Here is an 18,857-nt window from a genome sequence, read left to right on the forward strand (position 1 = left end):
TTACCTGCACACTGTTCTTCGTATACAGACATACCCCTCCCCCTTTGTTTACCTACTCTATCTCTGCGATAAAGGGAGTACCCCTGAATGGTCGCCATCCAGTCATGCGAGCTGTCAAACCAAGTCTCTGTTATCCCCACAAAATCTAAGTCCACCTCAAACATCAGCAGCTCCAGCTCCCCCATCTTGATGGCAAGGCTTCTGGCATTGGTATACAAACCTCTTAATTTTGACCGTTTACATATATCCTCATTTGATGTTTTTAGGCTGCTCTTGTGATTTTTCCCCATACCCACCCTGGGTTTAGGAGCTCTGAACACCCTACCGCTAATGTTCCCATTTGTACCCTCTGAATCTTGCTTTCCACTGGCTAATTCTACATCTGTACCCTCCCCCCCCCCCCCCATCACCTAGTTTAAAAGCCCCTCTAACTTTATGGCCATCTTCTCACCCAGTATGGCTGCACCCTCCCCATTTAGGTGCAATCCATCCCTACCAAAGAGCCGGTGGCCGACTGAGAAGTCGGCCCAGTTCTCCAGGATCCCGAAAACCCTCCTTACTACACCAGCTCCTCAGCCACTTGTTAACTTCCCTAATCTCCCGCTGCCTCTCTGGTGTGGCTTGAGGTACAGGTAGTATTTCTGAAAATACTACCTTGGAGGTCCTACTCCTCAACTTCGCTCCTAAGTCCCTGAAATCGTTTAGGACTCTCCATCTTCCTCTGCCTATGTCATTGGTACCCACGTGTACCATGACAGCTGGGTCTTCCCCAGCCCCACCCAGTAATCTGTCCACCCGATCCGCGATGTGCCAAACCCGAGCGCCCGGTAAACAACAGACTGTTTGGCGCTCACGGTCTTTGTGACAGATTGCACTGTCTGTCCTTCTAATGATTGAGTCCCCTACCACCAGCACCTGTCTTTCCTTTCCATTTCTACCGGCCTCACTGGAGGAGTTCTTCCCCTGGCAGCTAGGGGCGTCACTCTGCTCCAGCAATGCTGGTCCCTGGCTGGTTTCCCCAACATCACGCACCAGGGCGTATCTATTGGGGTGCTCCAGCCCAGGACCGGCCTCCTTGCCTTGTCCCCTTCCACCCCTCCTGTCACCCGTCTACTCTGATGCCTGCACCTCCAATACTCCGCCCACCTCTGTGCAGGCCCCTGCCTGCGCCTGACGGGTACGATCCCGGCGCTCCTTTGGGATGGACATTCGGCTCAGTGTTGCCAGCTGCTTCCCTAGATTCAGGACCTGAGCTTCCAGGGAAGCAACGTGCTTACATTTTGCGTATTTGTTTTCGCCCTCGATCGCATGATCGAGGAACGCATACATATCACAAGTTGTACACCGATTCGCATCTCCACACCCGTCGGGCATTGTACCTACCAATCTAATGGGGATTCAGTAATTTAAGTCTATCCTGTGTGGCTGTTTTCTGGCTTCCTAACTACCTTCTCACTCTCTGGTACTCCGCTGCCCTCACTTGACACTCACAGTCGTACAACACTCACAATTGCACAGCCTGGTCAGTCGCACAACGAGCACAGTCAGTCGCAGAGCACAGTCAGTCGCAGAGCACAGTCAGTCGCAGAGCACAGTCAGTCGCAGAGCACAGTCAGTCGCAGAGCACGCAGAGCTCTCCTGGTGCTCATCCAGACAAAATCCAATTTCTCTTTTCCAACTACCTATAAATGTAGGTTTCCTCATTTCCACCAGATCAGGTAACATCTTCTATATCTGAGACAAGCCAAGTCTTGTTTTTGTTAACGGGATACAGAGTTTTTTCCACCAGGTTCAACTCTTTTTTTTGATCTGATGGGTTGAGACAAAGAACCTACAAAGTGTTTTAATTGCATATAACTCCAATTGTTTTGTGTCAAACTTCCCATAGTGTTCAATTTGTGGATTGATCTAATCTTTCCGTTGTGTGTTATTTCTTTTAGTTGCAAATCCCCTACCCCCCCCCCCCCCCCCCAACTGTTTCTCGATTCAGGTGTGTTGCCATATGGGATTTAGGCGTAATCTCTTACCGTGTTGTGAGGATGAGGGGTTTATGTATAAAACTCCATCAGTAATTGTAAATATATATTAATAAAAGTAAATGTACCCATTCTTGATTACAAACTCATACTTGGGAATCTAGGGGAGATAGATTTGCGTAAGCCAGACGGACTGGTTTTAGGAAGCCAGGGTAACACATTCCTTTGAAAGGCCAGCTGGCTATTGACGTGTAAACACATAAAGTGAATACCTTGTTATCTAGTCTGTGTGAATTTGATTTTTCGTATAGCCGGGAGGGAGCCAGTGAATGAACCTTATGGTGGCACCCTGCAATCTCATCTCTGGGTGTTAGACATCCTGATGCCAATAGACGAGGATGAATAGACTGACATCCCCGCCCTGAGTGGTATCCCTCCATATCAAAAGACTCTCATTAAGATATGCAATGAGGATAAGCCATCTGGGGAGGGGTAGACCACATGTCTCTAGAATAAAGATTGCATATCTTAAGTAGCAATTTCAGAGCCACTCCGCAGTTATGAATAATGGCCCCCACCAACATAGAGGGGTGGTTAGAAAGAGGCGTAACTATGGGAGGGGGAAATGGTCCAATCTGGGAAGAGATAGGCCCACAGGAAGTGACAAGCAAGATAGCTGAACCAATGAGAATGGCCCTATACAAGGCTATGGGATATGGGTCTATATTAGGTTCGGTGAGACAGGGTGACTTCCTGTTTTGGCATGGGAGAGCGAGAGCCAGCACTAGAGGTAATTATGGAGTAAGGATTAAGGGTACATTGTATATTTTATTTGTGTCGGTCATAGTGTGTGTATATGAGTCTATACTCTATATATTGTATTTGTTCAGTTAAACTAGGGATATTTTACATTGTGTAGTATGTACAATAGTTATTATTGTTGTAAATTACGTAGGCTGTGCAAACCTTATACGAATAAATAATTGTTGTGTTAAAGTTTTCACACAGTCATAGAACTCTCATTATTAACCCAAATATTGTCTGAGATAAATTAACTCTCATAGATTTTTGGTAACAGGTGAAAAAAAAAAATTGTGTCTTCTAGTGGTAATAACGGAGAGTTGTATTTCCACCCGGCCTACCTACATAGCGTATCCCAAGTTTTATATACAACTCTCATTATTTCATGTGTGTCTGCTTATTTCCCTATACCTTGGTGGAATCCAAATGTTCCTATCCAACCGTGCACAACTTAATGTGATTTCCAACTCAACCCAACTTTTTTCTGAGCTCTTCTTTCTCCATTCTATCAGTGCTGCTATGTAATATCTTAATGCCAGGTGCCGATAATCTCTTCTCCCCCCCCCACCCCCCCGCACGTTTCTCTACTAAGGACCGCATATTTCACCCTACGTTTTTTCCCCTGCCATATGAAATTCAGCAACATTGTTTTAAGATATGCTGCTGGAATGGCAATGGGTAACATTTGAAAATCAGTAGAATATTTTGGACAGAATTATAATTTTAAACATTTATTCTACCCAACCAGGAGATTGGGCGAGTTGAAATTTTCCTAATGTTTAACTTTATCTCATCTAACAGTGGTACGTAATTGCCTAGGTAGAGATCTTCAGGTAATGGTGTTACATTTATCCCTAAATATTTTAGTTTGGACTTGGCCCAAGAAAATGGGAATTCCCTCTGGAGGGAATGCTCCTTTTTTATTCAGTCTAATATTTAGGATTTCTGTTTTTTTTGGGGGTTTTCCCTAAAGTTTGACAATTCCCCATATCTCTTTTTTTCTTTCATATTTGGGAGGCTTATTCTAGGATTACTGATATAAAACAAGACATTGTCTGCGTATGCTGCAATTTTATGTTCTTTCTGTCTGATCTTCACTCTTTTTATACCTACATTATTCCTTATAGAGGCCAACAAGGGTTCCAATGACAGGAAGAACAACAGGGGCGAAAGAGGGCATCGCTGTCTAGTCCCATTATACATCCTAAACCAAGTTAATAAGTTACCATTTCCTTTTACTGATGCAGATGGATTTTTATATAGGGCTCTAATCCATTGAATCATCTTGGGTCCAAATCCCAGGTCTTTTATTGTTTTGATCATGAATTCCCAGTCCACCCTGCCAAATGTTTTTTCAGCATCAATTGACAGCAAAAGGGCCGGGGCTTTTTTTTGGCTTATGCATTAAAAATTAAGTTCTAATCCCGTTATCTTTACCTTCTCTTCTTGGGATAAATCCTGTCTGGTCAGCATGGATCCATTCTGTCATCAGGTCCTTCAACTGGGCCGCCAAATTTTTGCATACAATTTTTTTATCTGTGTTTAGCAGTGCTATTGGCCTGTAACTAGAGCATAAGGTTGCATCTTTCCCATCTTTAGGTATTACAGTTAGGTGTGCCTGCAGTGATTCGACTCTCATCTCCCCCTTTTTCATTCATAGAAGAGCCGAGTTTCAGGGCCAATATTTCCTGAAATCTCTTATAACTAGTAGTATATCCATCCAGGCCAGGGCTTTTTCCAGGTAGAGTGGTTTTTAGGGCATCACTTACTTCTGAGAACTTGTTGCCACTAAAGCTTTTAATTTTTCCATTTTTATCTTGGGAAGCTTTGAGGTCTGTATATATTCCAAGATCCTTCGTTTTCTATATTGTTCTACCTCTGGTGTTTCTTTCTGACAGGCAGTGTATAGAGTTTTATAATATTTTTGAAATGCACTAGCTATTTCTGTAGATGAGTGCTCCATATCCCCTTTGCATTTCTTTATTTTTTTCTATATAAAATGGTTTGATTTTTTACTTAATAAACTTGCTAGGAATTTTCCAGATTTATTTCCCCATTTATATCTTTCCCTAGCTACATTATTAAAACATTGTCTAGTTTCTTCTTTAAGCAGTTCTCTTGCCGACCACCCGCCGCAGATATACTGCTCTTGGGGGCATGTGCGTGCGCGCCCCAATTAGGAAAACGGGGAGGCCAATCCACAGGACCAGCGGCACCGATTGCCGCTGGGCACCCGCAATCGCTTCCCACAGAGAGAACGACAGTCTGCTGTTGTAAACACAGCAGACCGCCGTGCTTTCTGGAATGAACACAGAGCCTGTGATCCTCCTATTTATGATCACAGTTCTCTGTGTTGATTGCAGACGTACCTCTGCCATACGGTTAGAAATCACTCCCCTAGGCTCACACTTAACCCTTTGATCACCCCTGGGTTAACTCCTTCCCTGCCTGTGTCATTATTACAGTAACAGTGCATAATTTTAGCACTGATTACTGTAGTAATGTCACTGGTCCCCCCCCCAAAGTGTCAAAAATGTCAGTTAGGGGTCCGAACTGTCCGTTGTAATGTTGCAGCCCCGCTAAAAATTGAAGATCGCCACCATTACTAGTAAAAAACAAATAAAAAAGACAAATCTTTCCCCTAGTTTGTAGACGCGATAACATTTGCGCAAACCAATCAAAATACGCTTATTGGGATTTTTCTTTTACCAAAAATATGTAGCAGAATACAAACTGGCCTAAAAGGATGAAAAAAACTGAATTTTTGTAAAATCTTACCGTAAAAAAAAATTCCTCTCTCTGAGTCCTCCGACAGTCGCCGCCCATTCACACAGTCTTCACTTATGGGGTATTGCTTCCTCTCCGCAGGAGTTTCTAGGCATAAGACTTGTAAAAGAACAATTCATCTACATAGTCACACCCTTGGGGGCTGTCCTAGTCCAATACCCCCCTGCAAATGCCATCCCAATTCAGTTTGGTCGCAAGCAGTATAGTGTATAAGAACCCCAAAAGAGGGGCGGGGGCGGCGACTGTCGGAGGATTTAGAGAAAGGAATTTTACGGTAAGATTTTACAAAAATTCAGTTTTCTCTTACGTCCTCCGACAGTCGCCGCCCATTCACACAGTCTTCACTTATGGGAATGTCCCAAAGCAGTGTAGACATGAGGGGTGGGCAACAACGCAGAACCCACATCAGAGAAAGGAACCTTAAATGACAGAAAGGCAACCTTCTGGGTAACAAAAACAGGGCTCAACAAGAGCAACAACCCAGGAAAACAAATAACCAAGGGGAAAACAACCCCAACAGCCAGGGACCCACACAAAACCAGAGTTCCCTATGGCACTGCCGCACAGAGAACTTTGCGGCCAAAGGAGGCATCAGCTGATGCCAGATCATCAATTTGATAGAATTTGGAAAAGGTGTGCACCGACGACCAAGTCGCAGCCTTGCACAGCCTGATGCCGGAAGGCCCATGAAGCACTCACCGATCTGGTGGAGTGTGCCCTGACAGGGAAGGGAGGAACCCGCTCCCGCAACGAATAGGCCTGTACAATGGTCTGTCAGATCCATTTGGCAATGGTTGCCGCAGACGCAGCCATACCCTTCCAAGATCCCTCAGGAAGGACAAAGAGAATCCGACTTCCGAAAGGATTCAGTCGATGACAGGTAAACCCTGATCGCCCCGACAACATCCAAAGAATGCAAGGCAACCTCCTTCGGATGCTTAGGGTTCGCACAAAGCGAAGGTAAAACGATGTCCTCATTCAGGTGAAAATCCGAAACCACCTTCGGCAGAAAGGACGGATTAGGTCGCAAGACCACCTTATCCCTATTAACCACCAGGTAAGGGGAACGGCACGACAACGCCGCCAACTCCGATACTCTGCGAGCAGAAGTGATCGCTACCAGGAACGCAACCTTCTTAGATAGCATAGGTAACAAAATTTCCCTAATGTTTTCAAACGGGGAACGCTGCAAAACGGACAGAACCAAGTTCAAGTCCCATGGAGGTAAGGGCTCCCTTCTAGGAGGGGCCAAGTGACGCACACCCTGAATAAAGATGCGAATCAAGGAATTAGACGCCACAGTGCGCTGGAAAAGAATAGCCAGTGCAGAGACCTGGCCCTTAATCGTGGCCAACGCAAGACGCTGGTCCACACCAGTCTGGAGGAAAGCCAACACCCTCGCCACCGAATAGGAACGAGGAGAGAAGCCCCTTGACTCACACCAGGCAAAATAAGCTTTACAATAATAAATCTTACCAGAAGAGGCTTTTCTAGCCTTGATCAAAGTATGACTGACCTCTGAGGAGAGACCCCTGTCTCTTAGGACCTGGCTTTCAACAGCCAGGCTGTTAAAGCCAGCGACTGTAAAGCAAGATGGAAGATCAGTCCCTGAGACAGTAGATCTTCCCGCAGTGGAAGCCGCCACGGAGGCTCTACGGCCAGGTGAACGATGTCCGCGTACCAGGACCGGCGAGGCCAGTCCGGCGCTACCAGAATCACCAGTGATTGTTCCGAGGCCAACCTGCGAAGGAACCTGGACACCAGCTGAATCGGAGGAAAGGCATAGATCAGTCGATACCGATGCCAAGGCACCACCAGCGCACCCGAGGCGTCTGCCCGAGGATCGCGCATTCTTGCTACGAACCTTTCCACCTTGTGGTTTAGCCGAGACGCGAACAGATCCACATCCGGGGATCACCATTTTGCACACAGCATCTGAAACACCTTCGGGTGTAGGGACCATTCCCCCTGGTCCAGGATCTGGCGGCTCAGATAGTCAGCCTGCCAATTCTCCACCCCCGGAATGTGAACTGCCGATATCGCCGGGACATGAGTCTCGGCCCAAGACAAGATACTTGTCACTTCCTGGGCCGCCCGGGCACTCCTGGTGCCCCCTTGGTGGTTGATGTAAGCCACCACAGTGGCATTGTCTGCCTGCACCCGTACAGGACGGCCCTGAAGACGATCCGACCAGTGGAGCAGGCACAGCCTGATCGCTCTTAATTCCAAAATGTTGATCGGGAGGGAGGACTCCTCCACTGACGAAGTGCCCTGGGCCGACAGGTTGCCCAGAACGCCACCCCAGCCCGACAGGCTGGCATCCGTGGTTAACACCGTCCACAGAATCGGCCGGAAGGATTTCCCGTCCGACACAGCCGGGGACTGAAGCCACCACAACAGATCCATTCTGGTCTGGCGACTCAGAGAAACTCTCAAGTCCAAGGATTGAGACAGTCTGTCCCATCTGGCGAGGATCTCTGCTTGGAGAGCTCGCGTGTGAAACTGTGCAAATGGTATCGCCTCGAAGGCCGACACCATCAATCCCAGGGACCGCATACAGGTCCGGAGTGACGAGTGTTCGTTGTCCCTGAGGGACCTGACCTCGTCCTGCAGGTTCCGGAGCTTGTCCTCCAGTAAGAACACCTTTGCTTGAGCAGAGTCCAGAACCATTCCCAGATAACCCAGGACCGCAATGCCCTGTGCCCGTAACAGGCGCCAATACTTTGGTAAAGACCCTTGGAGCCGAAGCGAGACCGAAAGGTAATGCCACAAACTGGTAGTGATCCTCCGCGATAGCGAATCGGAGGTACCTCTGATGACCCTCAAAAATGGGGATGTGTAGATACGCATCCTTCAGGTCTATGGAGGCCAGGAACTCCCCCGGATTCAGGGAGGCCACCACCGAGCGGAGTGATTCCATGCGGAATTTTTGAACGCGCACAAAGCAGTCCAGAATCGGACGCACTTTGCCTTCCTTTCTGGGCACAGTGAACAGATTCGAATAAAACCCCCGAAACCTGTCCCGATGCGGCACCGGGGCGACAACCCCCTGGGCGAGGAGATCCTGCACCGCCTGGTGCAAGTCCTGCAACCGCCCTGGGGTCAAATGAAGATTTGAGGGAAAGAATCTGTTTGCCGGCCGAGAAAGAAATTCGATCTTGTACCCTGACCGAATGATTTCCTGAACCCACCTGTCCGTGATTCGGAGCAGCCAAGGTTGGAGGAAACCACGCAGACGTCCCCCCCACCCCTGAAACGGTTGAGGGCGCCCCTTCAGGCAGAGGCGGACTGAGCCGACGTCCCAGCTCGGCCGGATTTTTGTTTGCTGAACCAGGGCTTCTTTTGGCCACCTTGGCCCTTGAAGGGTTTTCCCTTGTTCTGCGCCTTGAAGGCACAAAAGGACCCCTGATTAGGTTTAAAAGAGGAGTCCCGCTTACCGCGGAAAAATTTTCCCTTAGAGTTCGGGGGCAGCAAGGTGCTCTTACCCCCAGTGACTCCTTAAACCAATTCATCCAGGGAGTCTCCAAAAAGGCGAGACCCCGCATAGGGGATATCAGCCACCATCTTCCTGGATTTCTGGTCAGCCGACCAGCTTTTCAACAAGATTAGTCGACGGTTAATCACTGACACTAGACAGGCGTATCGCCAAAGGGGCCTCATTTAGGGCCGCGTCGCACAAATACATGACCCCTTGATAAATCTGGTCCACCATCTCCACTGTAGTGGGGGGGGCAGAGTCAGCAACAAGGGTGCGTTTTAGCACCTTGGTCCAATCCGACACAGCCTGAGCCACCATTACAAAGGCAAAAATAGGCTTGAGCATGGAACCCGCCACCATGTAGGAATGTCGGGCAAGAGATTCTAGCCTCCTATCAGTAGGGTCCCTAAACACCGGAGGGTCCTCGGTGGGGACCAGAGTAGCCTTGTTCAATCTGGCTACCGTGTGGTCCACTTGAGGAGGCACACACCAGCGTGCCACCGTAGTAGCCGCAAAAAGGTAGAGAAGTTGAAACTTCTTAGGCACCACGAAGGTGTGTTTTAAATTACGCCATAGCTCATTCACCTTATGGTGAAGCTCAGCGGGGCAAGGAAAAACCTGCGCCGTCTTGCGGGTCCTGTGTGTACCAGAAGAGGACAAACGCCCGGAGGAGTGGGCTCATCCTCCAAATGTAGGGTTTTCTTCACGGAAAGAATCAGCGAATCCATAGCTGCGCATTCCTCGGGCATCCCAGGGGGGGAATCATCCACCCTTGCAACCTCCTCTTCCCCTTCAGACACTTGCGGGTCCTGAGAAGAGCGAGACCCCGAAAGGGCCACGCTACCTACAGCAACCATGTCACACTCAGAATCAGAGGAAAAGGAAATCCTAGACCTTTTCCTAGCAGCACGTTCAGTCATCAGCACATCCACCTTTGACACCTAAGTTGCCACAACAGCAGCCAAATTAGTGACGGTAGAGGATTCAGAGGAACCTGAATCCCCCACCAAAGCTGGTGGGAATTTGCTGTCCTGGGATTCCATTGCAGAAATAAAGTTTTTTTTTTTATGTGCTGGCCCTTTAAGAGCACACCGCGGACCCCCACAGCACACCGCAATAAGGACTGTAAAACACAGACCCCCCGCAGGGACAAACGCTGACCAGGAAGATTGCACAAATAGGAAAGGAAAGGAACAGCAGGACAGGACCCCACCAGTGTGTTACCAGCTTCTTCGGTCGGCTCTGTGAGAAAGAAGGAAGTGATGTCACCGCCGGAGGCTTAACCACTTGCCGACCGCTGCAAGTACATATACTGCGGCGGTCAGCCCCGGCCAGGCAAAGTAACGTACCGGTACGTCACTAGCCTGTCACCGGCTTGTGAGCCAATAGCGGGCGAGCGCCCGCCCGGCTCGTTCCCTAACAAATCAGTGCGTGTGACCAGCGGACCAATGTCCGCCGGTCACTCGCGATCGTTTGCCGGGAAGGGAGAAAGGCAGGCGGCTAATGTAAACAAGCCGCCTGACATTTTCCCCTGTGTAAAAATGGAGATCAGATGGTTCTACTATGTAGGACCGTTGATCTCTGTTTTTACACTAGTAGCCATGTCCCATCAGTTAGAAACACGCCCCTAGGACACACTTAACCCCTCCCTCTCCAATACAGTTAACCCCTTCCCTGCCAGTGTCATTTTTACAGTAACAGTGCCTATGTATAGCACTGATTACTGCAGTAATGTCACTGGTAACCCCAAAAGTGTCAAAAATGTCAGTCAAGGGTCCGATCTGTCCGCCGCAATGTCGCAGTCCCGCAAAAAAAAAAAAAAAAAAAAAACGCAGATCGCCGCCATTACTCGTTAAAAAAAAAACACCAAAAATGACAAAAATCTTTCCCTTTGTTAGTAAATGCGATAACTTTTGCGCAAACCAATCAAAATACGCTTTTTTTTTTTACCAAACATATGTAGCATAAAACAAATTGGCCGAAAATGTTAAAAAATTTTGATTTCTTTTTTTTTTTTGGAATTTCATATAAAAAAATTTGAAAAATATTGTTATTTTTGTACAATTGACGCTCTTTTTTTGTTTATAGCGCATGATCAAAAAAAAAAATCGTACAGTTGATCAAATACCACCAAAAGAAAGCTCTGTTTGTGGGAAAAAAAGGACGTCAAATTAGTTTAGGTACAGCGTTGCACGACCGCGCAATTGTCCATTAAAGTCACGCAGTAAAAAAAAAAAAAAAAAAAAAAAAAAAAAAAATCGCAAAAAACCCCCTGGTCAGGAAGGGGGTAAAATCTTCCGGGGCTTAAGTGGTTAACTGAGGCTGCAGACCCAGGGAAGATGGATGCCTATTGAAACTAATGGGAGGCTTCGGCAAGATGGCCGCCGACATTTGCTCGGAAAGATCGTTTGCCACACGCAAGATGGCGCCGCAACAACATACACTACATAGCATGCCATTAAAGCGCCCATAGTGAAGCCAGACATGCTGCCCACACTTAAAATGGCGGACCGGCGGTTTTTAACCCCGCAGCGGTCGCCGCATGTGTCTGCTCCTCCAAGCACCCTAAAGTGACATTAGGAGAGGGACCCCCAAAACCCCACACAGTGCTGCTGTGGGAGCATAAAACCCCCGCAGGGACCAGGACCAGGGAGCCCAAAAAACGCACAGACACAGGGGACACCACAGACACACAGGACTGCCGACCCCAGACAGAGGCCCCACACAGAGTGTACTTACCTGTACCCAATGGCGTGGGGTGCCTCATATAAGCGGGAAACCTTCAGATGGCAGGGGAGTGCTGCCAGCCAGAAACGCAGGACACTAGTAGTGCACGGACGAACCTATGCTGTGTCCAGTGAGGTAGCCACCTCACATGGCTGCATCCCTGAGGACAGGGATGGGTCGTTTGCGAGGCCAGGGCGAACACATAGCCTGCGAAACGCTCGATGGTAGGCTGGGATTCCATCTGACTCTCTGTCCTGGACAACCAGGACGGTCAGTCTGATTCCCAGCTCCGCAAACGCTGTCTTCATCCGAAGATCCAACTAACTAGCGCTGACAAAATAAACAGCTAGCAATGTAAAGCAAAAAGACATTTTAGAAAATAAATCATAAGAGAAAGAAGAAGGCTGAGACTGTAGCCTTAGCACAGGGAAGCCTATCCACTCCTAAGCTAGGCAGAAGACAAACTGAGTTGGGATGGCTATTGCAGGGGGGTATTGGACTAGAAGGACAGCCCCCATGGGTGTGACTTAGTAGATGAATTGTTCTTTTACAAGTCTTATGCATAGAAACTCCTGCGGAGAGGAAGCTATACCCCATAAGTGAAGACTGTGTGAATGGGTGGCGACTGTCAGGGGACGTAAGAGAAATTAGATTTTTTACCTCAACCGGTAAGACCACAGGTAAGACCACAAATAAGACCACAACATCTATACTACCACATTTCCCCTTACCCTCCCCCCCCTTTATCCATTCCCATCTCCTCCCATATCCCCCCCCCCCCCCACATCCACCCCTCCTCCCTCAACTTTGTTCAGACCCACTAATGGTCTTCTAGTAGGAGTTAGATCTACCCATTGGCGTCCCCACTCTCTACTCTTTTGCCTTGGGGTGATGCCCTACTAGCCCGCTCGTGATAGGAAAACTCTCCCATAAAAGGTGAAAGGATTCGGGGATCGGAGAGTTCTTTAGCCAAGACGTGGTGAGAACATTTTCTAGATTCTGTTTTTGTTTTTTAGCAACATTTTTATCCATGCGGGATTCACAGCTGTACTGTGCAGCCCCATGCAGGCAGCCTTTTGAAATCAATAACAGGTGCACTCCACAGACCTGTACTGACCTGCAGTCATATGCTCCAGTGTACAACCACGTGGGTCTGACCCATGTATTAGAAGACAGGCAGAATTCAGATCAGTATGCCTGTGTGAATAAGGCCTTAGACACAGTCCTCTCTGTGAATTTCGGGTGGACTATACTGTTAAATAAAAATATAGCCAAACTTTTTTTTTGTCTATACTTCGCTTTTGAATTTACTAATGTACTCCTGTGACCCAGAGTCAGTTGATAACAGGCTTTTGCCTACAATCAGCAAACAGGGGATATCCTGGTTTTGAGGCACAGCGTGACGGTAAGTACGTTTTTTTTTTATTAACCCAGGAATAAAATTCATGGAGCAGAAATCTTACTCTGACAAAAGTGCAGTGATATATTACGCTTCTGGATCTGTAAAGTCATCAGGTTTGCTCCTGTTGGCTCCTGACTAAAAGCATGTGTTTGACTGTGAATGAAAGACTGAGAAGGAGAACAGAGAAAGAAGTGTAATGTAAGAATAATAAAGATAGTTGGAATATGCTTTGTTAGGATGAATGCAAGAACCCTTTAGTGCTTCTGACAGGACACAGGAAGTGCTCTTTCCCTTTACATTGTATATGATCCACTAATTCTGTTTTTGCAATATTCACATTTTTATAAAGAAAGTTAGTTTCCATATATACTTACAAAGAGATGTCTCATGATTTATATTCTCAAACAGCATATTTAGTGTCTGAAGAAGCTGCCCACAAACATAGCGACCGGACTTCTGCCGTAAGATGTTTAGAAAGAACACAAACATATTCTTTTCCAGAAAGAAGCTGTAAAGCAAATTCAATATATCATTAAACGGTTATCCTTCAACCTTCAAAGCAGCACTAATTACTGAGGGTAAAAAAAGTCAGACTAAGGGCTCATCCAGACTATGGGTAGTGAGTGACCTGCGGTTTTCTGCCATAAATAAATGCAGGTTATCACTGAGCACAAGCAAAACTAGTGTTTTCTATATGCGCTATTTACATCAAAATGCTGGTGTAAAGTGTAGTATGTTACAATGTGGAAAAATGCAGCATGTCTGCATTTTTCTGCACCGCATGACACTTCACAGCACAACCCCACAAAGTTACAGAGCGAACATTGAATTAGCTTAATATGATTGAATTTGTTGACGATATCACAAATGTATTGGGCCAGGGAGGTGATATGGACATAGTCCATCTTGATATCAACAAAACATTCTAGAAGATATCATGTATTAAACTCAAAATATATTTTGTACAAGCTAGGAGTTAACCATCGGGTGGGTTCAGTAAAACTCTGAACAATTTTGAGGCATTCTGTTCTAAAATGTAAAAAATGAAAGTAATAGTTTTACACATGCAGCAACATCCACACATGTATGACACCCAATGTTAGATGATTTATTCTTCAAAAGCAAATACTCCTACACATTCGTACTGACTAGTATTGAAATTTTTCTCTTCTCCCTCAGTTTCTTTCACTTAGCTAATGTGACCCCAGTGTCGTCGTGAAGGGGCAAACAAGGATGCTGTGCAGGCGCCCAACAATCTCAATTTCAACCTATGACATCATTGCTTGTTCAGACACCAGCAGCTGGAAGATTATAAGGCTGCACAATGAAAACCTTTGACTTTGTGTAACTAAAAGGCGGGCTTGATCTGCCTTCTAGCTTGGAAATATATTTGGGGAAAATTTTAGGCATTTTGCCAAGGTACACCTGAAGAAACCTGGTTGAAAAAGGCTAGGCTAGAAGATAAATATCCAACTGTAATTTTAAATGTGGTTCATTGATAACAGATACCAGTCACTTTGTTGTGTAGCACAAGGCTCTGTACTACATCCAGTTCTATTTTGGGATCATTCACACGAGCATCCTTATTAGTACACTTAGCAGAGGGCCTTGTTTACCCACCATGGAGATTCAGATGGTTCATGCAGCCAACTTGGATAAATGACAGTCTGACCACTGCCAGATCCTTTAAGCAAATTAAATGAGATTTATAGGTTTGCGCGCCCATGTGAATGAGATCTCCTTTGTCAGCAAGAAAAACTGGATATGTGTCTTACTGTAAAATCCTTTTTCTCTGAGGTTCACTGCCAAACACAGCTTCAAGTCTTCAGACCAGTGGGCCTTATGCAGTCTGTCTTCGGGAGTGAGACTAGGTGGAAACCTTTTTGGTTACACCCCTGGGACAGTCCCAGAGGGTATACCATCACTTCCCGCTGTAGGACTCCAGTTTGTAAAAAGCAGTGTCAGAAAAACAAAGAACTCAACCCCAACAGAGGGTCGGGTGCTGTGCCTGTCAGTGAATCTCAGAGAAAAGGATTTTACGGTAAGACAAATATCCCCTTCTCTTTCGTTCACTAACGGACACAGCTTCAATTCTTCAGACCAATGGGATGTCCCAAAGTAGGGTCAAACATGAGGGGTGGGAAAAAAACACAGCAAACACAGAATTCCCAACAAGGCTAAACATAGCCAAACAGGTAACAGGAGCTTAAACTAGGAACAACTGGAGCTCACCACTAAGAAAATATTTTGACCCTCAAGAAGCGGAAGCCTCTGCAACTGCAGCCTACAAAACTTTGCAGCCAAACGCGCATCCTAAAATGCAAGTACATCCACCTTATAAAATGTTGTAAATGTGTGTACAGACGACCACGTAGCTGCCTTGCACACCGGAACCACTGACGCCTGATGACCAAAGGCCCAGGATGCACTAGGTGCCCTCGTAGAATGAGCTTTAACAGGGAAAGGAGGAACCTGACCCTTAATGGAGTAGGCCTGCATCACCGTCTGCCTGATCCACTTGGAAATGGTCGCAGCAGATGCAGCCTGCCCCTTACGAGGTCCATGCGTAAGAACAAAGAATCTGATTTTCTAATCAGTCCAGTCACTGCCAGCTAAACCCAAATCACCCTTACTACATCTAAGGCATGTAAGGCAATTTCCTTAAAATGTGTAGGCTTAGGACATAGTAACAGTAGCACAATGTCTTCATTCAAAAAAAAACCCCCAGAGGCAACTTTAGGAAGGAACGCCTGACAGGGTCGCAATACTACTTTGTCCCTATGAATCACCAAGGAAGGTGACCGACAGGACAACGTAGCCAAGTCCAACACGCGATGCGCGGAATAGCTACTAAGAAAGCCACCTTCTGCGACAGTGAGTAGAGGAATTTCTCGAATATTTTCAAAAGGAGGCCTTTGAAGCACCGACAGAACCAAATTGAGATCCTATGGAGGTACCAGGGATAGCACCGGAGGAGCCAGATGGCGAACTCCCTGCACAAAAGTATGAACAAAGAAATTTGTCGCAAACGGCCTTTGGAAAAAAAAAAAATAGCCAAGGCGGAAATCTGGCCCTTGATGGTGCGCAGAGCCAACCGTTGATCTACACCCAATTATAGAAACAGGCGAGACACAGAAAAGGAGAAGGGAGAACCCCCCCGCGACTCACACTAAGTAATGTACGCCTTCCAAACTCGATGATTAACCTTCCTGGAAGTTGATTTCCTAGCCTTCAACAGCTTAGGAATCACCGACTCCAACAGCCCTCTGTCTTTCAGCACCTGGCTTTCAATAGCCAAGTTGTTAAAGCCAGCGACCGTAAAGCAGGATGGAAGATTGGTCCCTGAGAGTAAGTTTCCAAGGGAGGTCTGCTACCAGCCTTACCAGGCCTGCATTCCAAGACCAGCGAGGCCAGTCTGGTGCCACCAGAATGACTGGAATTCCTTCTACATGGATTCTGCGTAGCAGTCTCGACAGAAGTTGTATTGGGGGAAAGGCGTAGATTAGACAATACTGACCCTAAGGGGCCACCAGAGCGTCTGCGGCATCGGACAGAGGATCCTGAGACCTTGACATGAACCTCTGCACCTTCCTGTTGACAGGAAGCCAGCAGATCCACATTGGGGGTCCCCCAATGAAGTGTTAGACTTCCAGTACGAAATAGAAATACATTTTTATTATTACAGGTCAAGAACTGTGAACTTTGAGGCCTAAAAGGACCTTGTCACTGATTCAGTCAAAATACCTTCAGTTTCAAGCACACACTGCGTCCATTGCTGAAATTGTGTTATTTACAGGTCCTTGAGATGAGAAGCTAGGTCGTCTGCCCCCAAAAGGAAATTGTGTTTAGATAAACTTTGAATATAATGCTCTGGCAATGAAAATTCTCTCCACAATGGCAGATATTCAACCAGTTTCAGGATCACATCTGTGTTCACCCATTCCCTAGCAAATAAACTATTGTTTCTACCCTGAGAAGTCAAACAAACGGAAAGCAGCCTGGACAAAGACTAGAACCTGTAATTCATTTACCTACACACCAAGACGGGGGTAGAGATTGTGTCATACAGACAATTGTCCATTGAAAGCTAGATGGTGTCAAATAAACATTGTTCACTTAGACTGATGAGAACTGCATCTTCAAATGAATTTAATATAATCATAAGCTTATACAACATCCTTGTCCCATCATATACCAAAGGGGGGTGTGGAACTTATGATTTTATGACAATCTTCTATTGAGAATTACATTATATCTATTATATAGTAGTGTCAAATGGTCAGAATTTCTCCCATATTTTATAATCCAGTCCCAAATCATGAATGTATTGTTGTTAACATAATAATCCGTTGATGGATAATATTCTCATTGGAAATAACCCATGTGTAGAAAAGTTTACATATACAAGTTGTTGTGTAGCAATATATATATATACACAACTGTATATGTATCTATATAATTCTTACTGCTACTAAATGTAAAGTATCTGGGTAAATCAGTCATTTCCAATCAATATACATATCATAATAATATATCCTTATTAAATGGCGTTACCAGGTTTAATCCTTATCTAGATACATGATGGATATATTAGATGGACATGTAATAGATGAGAGTATGGATAAGATTCTTATGTTGTTTGTATGATTACTCTCAAAGAAATCATATAGTTTTAATATCCAATATATTGGACAACCAAGAGGTGTCACCCAATGACCTCACCAGTTAATGGATACGTTATCCCAACCAATGAGGATAAGGTTCTTCCTTCTGGGTGTGACTTATGGTAATTTTACAGCCCTTTTGTTCAATACAATATAAAAAGGAACCCCAGATGTAATAGGGCACACATCACATTACTGACAACATACATTACACTTACATCCATACTTTTACTCATCTATACATACTCCATCTTGCTCCATCCTTTATCTGCAACTTTGAAGGATGCCAGATGAAACTCCTCCCTAACCGGCCACCATTTTGGGAAGGCAGCCATCTTAAGGAATCTGGTAACGACCATTTTAAGCTAGCAGCCATTTTAAATGTGGTAAATATACCTTGCTAATGATCTGATTCTTATTTACTATCATTTATTTTCTTCCTTATATGTTTTATATTTCATATTTAAGGGTAATGAGATTACAGTCCCAGTCGTATTAACCATATGTAGATTTTTCTCTAAGAGTGGATTTTTGCTTTTTAAACATTTTTATTAATATCAGATTTAGCGCATATTGGCGTATTAGTCTCATTTTGCATAGCCTATTCTCGCTCCATCTGCAGTGGAGTGACTGTCGGCTGCGCAATTCGCAGACAATTGTGGTCTGATTATATAGCACACTTAAATATGGTTTATGCTACTACATCTGGGAAAACGTAATCTTGCTTTATTTTTACTTTCATCATTAAGCTAAATATCACATTGCATTTATCGTTTTAAATTTGTATTTTATGTAAAGTTATCTTTTTGTGTCATCTCAAGTCTGATAATTTATTGTGAATACATGTCTCGTGAATAAATATTCTTTATTCAATAGTTCTTCCTACCTCAAGATGCCGGACACTTCCTGGGCCGCCAGGGCACTTCTTGTGCCCCCTTGATAATTGACATATGCCACAGCCGTAGCATTGTCCGATTGTATCAGCACAGGGCGTTCCTACAGATGATCCGTCCATTGAGACA

General features: G+C 45.7%; 1 protein-coding gene across 2 annotated transcripts in view; it reads right to left on the reverse strand.

Annotated features, from left to right (window-relative positions):
• The window catches only part of CLEC16A (C-type lectin domain containing 16A), a 1,483,716-nt gene that overhangs the window by 1,401,865 nt on the left and 62,994 nt on the right, over positions 1 to 18,857 (reverse strand). For both annotated transcript variants that reach the window (XM_082262146.1, XM_082262145.1), the window contains exon 3: positions 13,546 to 13,679. In XM_082262146.1, coding sequence (XP_082118272.1) covers positions 13,546 to 13,679 — 134 coding nt within the window. The remainder of the gene's footprint in view (positions 1 to 13,545; positions 13,680 to 18,857) is intronic.

Source organism: Pelophylax lessonae (genome assembly GCF_965119305.1).
Source record: "Pelophylax lessonae genome assembly, chromosome: 6".
Classification (NCBI taxonomy): domain Eukaryota; kingdom Metazoa; phylum Chordata; class Amphibia; order Anura; family Ranidae; genus Pelophylax; species Pelophylax lessonae.